General features: G+C 46.4%; 1 protein-coding gene across 1 annotated transcript; it reads right to left on the bottom strand.

The window, feature by feature from the left end:
* Window positions 1-549: 549 nt before the first annotated feature.
* LOC132456489 (uncharacterized) lies at window positions 550-5669 on the bottom strand. Its single transcript, XM_060050849.1, has 6 exons — window positions 5170-5669; window positions 4824-4931; window positions 3957-4081; window positions 3078-3239; window positions 2003-2238; window positions 550-1164 (listed from the first exon to the last, which is right to left on the bottom strand). Exons 1-6 carry the CDS (start codon window positions 5234-5236, stop codon window positions 1062-1064), a joined length of 801 nt encoding a protein of 266 aa, XP_059906832.1. The 5' UTR covers window positions 5237-5669; the 3' UTR covers window positions 550-1061.

Below are 5669 nucleotides of genomic sequence, written 5' to 3'. Positions count from 1 at the left end.
GCTGAAAATCCCTCGTAGCATCACTGTCATTTATTAAAAGTAATTCCTTTTTCACTTATTTTTATTTAAATAAAACAAATTCGGCTTCACTTCGTTTCAAGTTATTATTTATGCATAGGTATTTGCCCTCGCTGTGTACAGGGGAGAAATCTAATTTGCTCTAAAGTCAATTAAATAAAATGTAGGAATCCTAAAAATAATGATTGATACAGGTTTCCATTTGGAAGCAGACTATACTAGTTTTCTTATAGGCACACAGCTGTACTGTCTAGTTTTGGAATTTGGTAATGGTGGACAGCCTACTGGTTTGTGAAGAGTTTGGTGTACGGTCTAAAAGCTAGTAAAACAGATCAGTATGAGAATAAATTGTGGACGTAAATAGAAGGGTGGTACATGAGCACCACCTACTGGCGATCACTGGTATCACCGAAAACAGCGTCTCAGACAATCTACCACTTAAATACCAATTAAAGCTTCAATTATAAAGTACAACTAAGATAATCTACCACCCGGTTTTTAAGGAGAAGAAAGTAAGACAAAGTTCCAATATTAATTTAAATACGTTTATTCATAGAAAAGATATTTCAAGTTTTTTTAGGTGAAAAGGCTAACAGTGCAAACAGTTACGTCAGACTATAAAATCATGACGAAAAGTATATATACATAAACCGACAGACCGGAGTGTAGTTTCAAGTTATGTGGATATCGTCAAGGGAATCAGACCGCAGAAACCCCCCCCCCCCACACACACACACACACACACACACACACACGTACGCACGAAAATATGGATTACCATTATTCTTCTGCAAAAATGATTTTGTACTCAAAAAATAAATGCTGAGCGATGCTTATTTATAAAAAAATTACCAACACTGAATCCGACCCGAATTGTACCGTTGCGACACACCAATTTAAAATCTGAATACTGTAGTGGCTTTTTTTCAACCTCCCAAAAAAAACACAATAACACAAGAGAAAGCACCAATCCATTCCCTCTTTTCAGTTGGTTACAGTAAACCAATCTAGTTGATCCCTAGTGTTCCTCTGGGATTTGTAGTTCACTGCCTTTCCATGGCAGGGTCCCCACTGGGCTCTAGAATCCTCTCCAGTTCCTGTATGCAGGGCATGATGGCCTGACTATGGTGCGCCGCCATTCTTAGCCTGTAGGGGGAGACAAAGAAAACAAGTGTTATGAAACTGATTACAAAATCGTCTTGAACTTCATTTAGTCGCGGCGCATGATCTGCGCAAGCTGCCAAAAATTAAAAGCTCTGAAAATCCACACCAATGTTACGACGACGATAAATTCTGCCCTAAGCCACTCCTGTTGGTCAAAAACATTCTAGAAATCCAAGAAACAAACAATGTTGGTTCGAACACTGAAGACAAAAACTGTTTCAGATTTGAGCCTTTAAGGGGGAAAAAGACTGCAGCAAACATTTGAAAAAGGCTTCTTGTTGCTGTGTGATGCACAGGCAAAAGCGTTTATTTTAGATGTGTACAATGAATGAAAAAAGGGACGTGTTCCAGGCATATTGGTCATGTGGATGAGTGAAGGTGTGAAAACACTAGTATGGACAGGAACCGTTTGAAGATAAAAACTTCAAGAGGACGCTACACACAAAGATAAAACAATTGAACGATTTATCAAGGTACCGCTTTTAATTGAATGAAGGCAGATTAGACCATATGAATTCTCCTTTACCTCTTTCCCCGACCTCGGCAATAAAGATTGGACACAGGAAGCCATTTTGTGGGCCAACCGGAAAATACTTATCGCAAACGTAACCTTAACGCAAACGTAAACAACAACAAACCTCAACACAAACGTTAACCACAACAAACCTCAGCTCAAACGTAAACAACAACAAACCTCAACGCAAACGTAAACAACAACAAACCTCAACGCAAACGTAACAACAACAAACCTCTACGCGAACGTAAACAATAAACGTCAACACAAACCGTAACGACAGTACACCTCAGCTCAAGTACGTACCTCCGCAGCAGCTGATGTCCCTGGGCTGGGCCCTTGGCGACGTCGCCGTGGTGACGCAGGGCGGCGAGGCAGACGGCGGCCAGCGAGGCGAAGCACTGGTCCCTGAGTGCGTTGTGTCCGGGCGTGTCCCAGCGCGGCAGCTCACCCGCGTAGCGCCACGCCATCAGGGCGTACTCCAGCGCCGAGGCCCACTGGGCGCCACGCAGCAGCACCTGGCCCCACTCATGACACGACACCTGGGGGGGAGGGGGGAGGTCAGGTGAGGTGCAATGAGGGGGGGGGGGGGTGATGATTAGCACTACCATGGTGATGGCTGCTAGTTTGACGATCGGTGCTAGCTTGACGGTCGGCGCTAGCTTGACGGTCGGCGCTAGCTTGACGGTCGGCGTTAGTCCTCAGTACCGCACCTCAAGCACTGTATCGAGGACTAGCGCGAGGTCAGGTGAGGTGCAATGAAGGGGGGGGGGGGGGGGGTGATGATTAGCACTACCATGGTGATGGCTGCTAGCTTGACGGTCGGCGCTAGCTCGACGGTCGGCGCTAGTCCTCAGTACCGCACCTCAAGCGCTGTATCGAGGACTAACGCGAAGCTAGCTGTACTTATGTGCCGTGTTCCGATATCCATACTTCAATGAGTACACTTGGAACGCCCTACGTACTCAAACTAAGTATAGTGAGTTTGGATAGTATGGATATTGGAACACAGCACTAGAAATCTCGGCATATTATTTTAAGGGTATTCCGTATAATTATATCGTCTACACATTGCTAAAACAATGGCAAGAAAATTTCACTTCATGAGGTTTGCGAACATTACAATGAGTTCCCCTAGCATGCCCCAGTAGCTAGAAATGGCGTTAGGTGTAAAACGAGCACTAGGTATCCTGCTCCGCCTTTGATAAATGAAAGCAAATTTTACCCCGTATGTCGTCATAAGGGGCCAAGTTACCTCCCCTTCCTCTGCCTTGCCCGCCCAGAAAATGTCTGTTGGAGACTAGTATATAGTCTAGTTTATCATCTCTACCAGAAACCAAATATTTGGAACCCTCCCGGGTATAAAATGTCAGGCGCCCACCTTGAAGGCGAGCAGGTGGGGGTAGGCCTTGCGGTAGCAGTGGGCGTCGCGATTGGAGCCGAAGCGCGAGTAGGGGATAGAGCGGAACACGTTGGCCTTCTGCAGCTGGAGGCTGTCCTGGAGATACTTGAGGTCAAAGGTCAGGAGGCGGGGCTCCTGGCTCTGAGGGGGGGGGGGGGAAATGGGTTAGGGTTTATGTAAAACCGGTTGTTTACAGGTGTTGAGATTCAATACTTGACGAATATAGACGTACATTTTTCTTGCGATAGTCATATTTTTTAAGGTTCATCTTGTATTTAGGGTAAAAAATGCCCAAGCCAAATAGATGACTTGAGGTTTAGTTAGGGTTGGAAATTGACACAACACAAGGGGGTTGAGGGATCCGTTACGTCCTTGCAGACCCTCCTTGCGACCAACGCAAGGGCCCGACATGCACCTCCCAAAAATGTTAACCTCGCGTCGAGGCGCCACCGCTGCAAGTGCTGTGATTGGTCCGCTAACTGACTTAATTCCCCATTGGGCAGCAAGGCACTCAGACCGACAGGGTTGCGGGTTCGATTCCCACTGGTTAAGCATGGCATTAAACACTGCCAGGGCTTTGGGGTTCAATACCCACTGGTGGAGACGGGACATTTATTTAAACCACCAGGGGTTGAACATGTGGTTGAGCATGGCATCAACGTCACAGACAGGGATTAGTGGTTTGATTGCCACTGGTTGAGCATGGCACTCACACAGACAGGGTTGACGGTTCGATTCCCAGCTGGGTCGACTCGACCAGGCCCCTAAAGACCTGGCTTAACACGCGCTGAACAAAATGGCTGACATCTTCCCCCCCACTCTGGTGAGCGGCACCCGGACTTGATTCGGTTCTCCTACCTGTTCTACCAGGCCAAGGGAGCGGATGAGCTGAGCCAGCTGCTGATTGGACAGGGCAGTGCGCTGCGGCTCGTCGATTGGCTCGTCCGTCCCACCTCTCCATGGGCTGCCCGACGACGAGTCGACTGCAACACAAAAACACACACAGTTTAATGTACTGTTCTGGCACATGTCTGGAACACAACCTCAGAATTATGCGTCTTTGTTCTACCTGCTGAAATTGCTTGGTCCACACACACACACACTTTTTTTTTTCGCATTGAAAGTTACTGAAGAGATTAGTATATAACTTGTACTTTACTTTTCTGCATTTCTACAATGGTGTCCTGCTCCAATATAAATGTATTAATGTATGTGCCATCGTTTACCTAAATTAAAGGTGATACACTAGATGGTTCACAGGGTTTAGAGGCAATACTGCTGAGGTCAAGTGGAAACTATTTGGATAACCAAAACTCCTTAACCCGCCATCCAGCCGAGGCAACAGGTTTATCAAAAACCGAAATGTGTCTTTACAGAGGTTGACTACTTTCCCTTCCAAGAACTACTTCCCCTTTCAAATCGACAGTCTTTATCATTATACTTTCAAAGTCCTGATGTTTTTCCTAAAACGTAGCTTCATCTAGTATGCAAAACGAGTCACGAGTCATTACCGTATGGAATTATCGGTTTACCATACACCCTTAGACGCGTTAATAAAACTATAGTAGCCTACTATTGAGAAACACGGGAACAGTTGTTCACAGCAGTTCTGCACACTGTGTGCGTGAGTGAATGGTTGACTGAGTGAGTAAATGAGGGAGTGAGTGACAGAGTGAATGACTGACTGAGTGAATGAGTGAGTAAATGAGAGTGAGTGATGCTCACAATAGTGTGGTCTCCTGGGGGTGTTGGAGGTTCTTGGGCCCCTCGGGACTGCAGGTGAAGACGCCAAACGACTACTGAGGATCTCAAAGTACGACCGTCTCAACTTCGCTAAAAATAAAAGCAAAACACAAAGACACGATTAAATTACAATCAGTCATAATTCACACATGATGTCGATGCTATTTTCTGTGGATCGCCTACGTGCACAGGGTTCGACATCCAACTCAACACAAGTTATTACAAGCACTTTAAACACTTCCAACAAGTGAAACAGATGCCCAAATCCCAACAAGGCCATCGGGTCATTAGCATTCAATCTATTCAACCAAATCCTGCAGCGGCTTACCGGCGATCTTTGGCTGGGGAGCCGGGATCTCCACCAGGGCACGACGCGGATGGCACACAGCTGCCATGGTGCTGCAGCTCTCTCACAGGTCCTCACACTTCTGCAGCTTGGTGATCTGGTGATCTGCCGATGATCGACTTGTGATCGACTTTGCTAAGGACTCACTTTGGACGCTTCCCAGTCCCAGTGTGGTTCACACACAGTCAAAGTCCCCCCTCTTTACCTCTGCTGCTAGTTAGCCTTACCCGGCTAACTTGATTCTGCAGATCCTTAGTTATAAGTGCGTGGATGTGTTGCTGTTTATTATAACGTGATGCGTCGCGGGCGAAACCGTTTACTGACAACACTATCCCGCATCTAAACTACCTACAAAGTTGCAACAAATCAACTATATTTAACCTAAATTTAAAGCGCGCGGGAGAACACGGGAGGCTGGAACTTCGTTTCCCGCGAGCGCTACTTCTACTGATACACTGGACTCATCAGCGCGCAAGCAGGGC

This window comes from Gadus macrocephalus, chromosome 4 (genome assembly GCF_031168955.1).
Source record: "Gadus macrocephalus chromosome 4, ASM3116895v1".
NCBI lineage: Eukaryota > Metazoa > Chordata > Actinopteri > Gadiformes > Gadidae > Gadus > Gadus macrocephalus.
The sequence above is the reverse complement of the archived record's forward strand: the minus strand, read 5'-3'. Positions and strand labels throughout refer to the sequence as shown.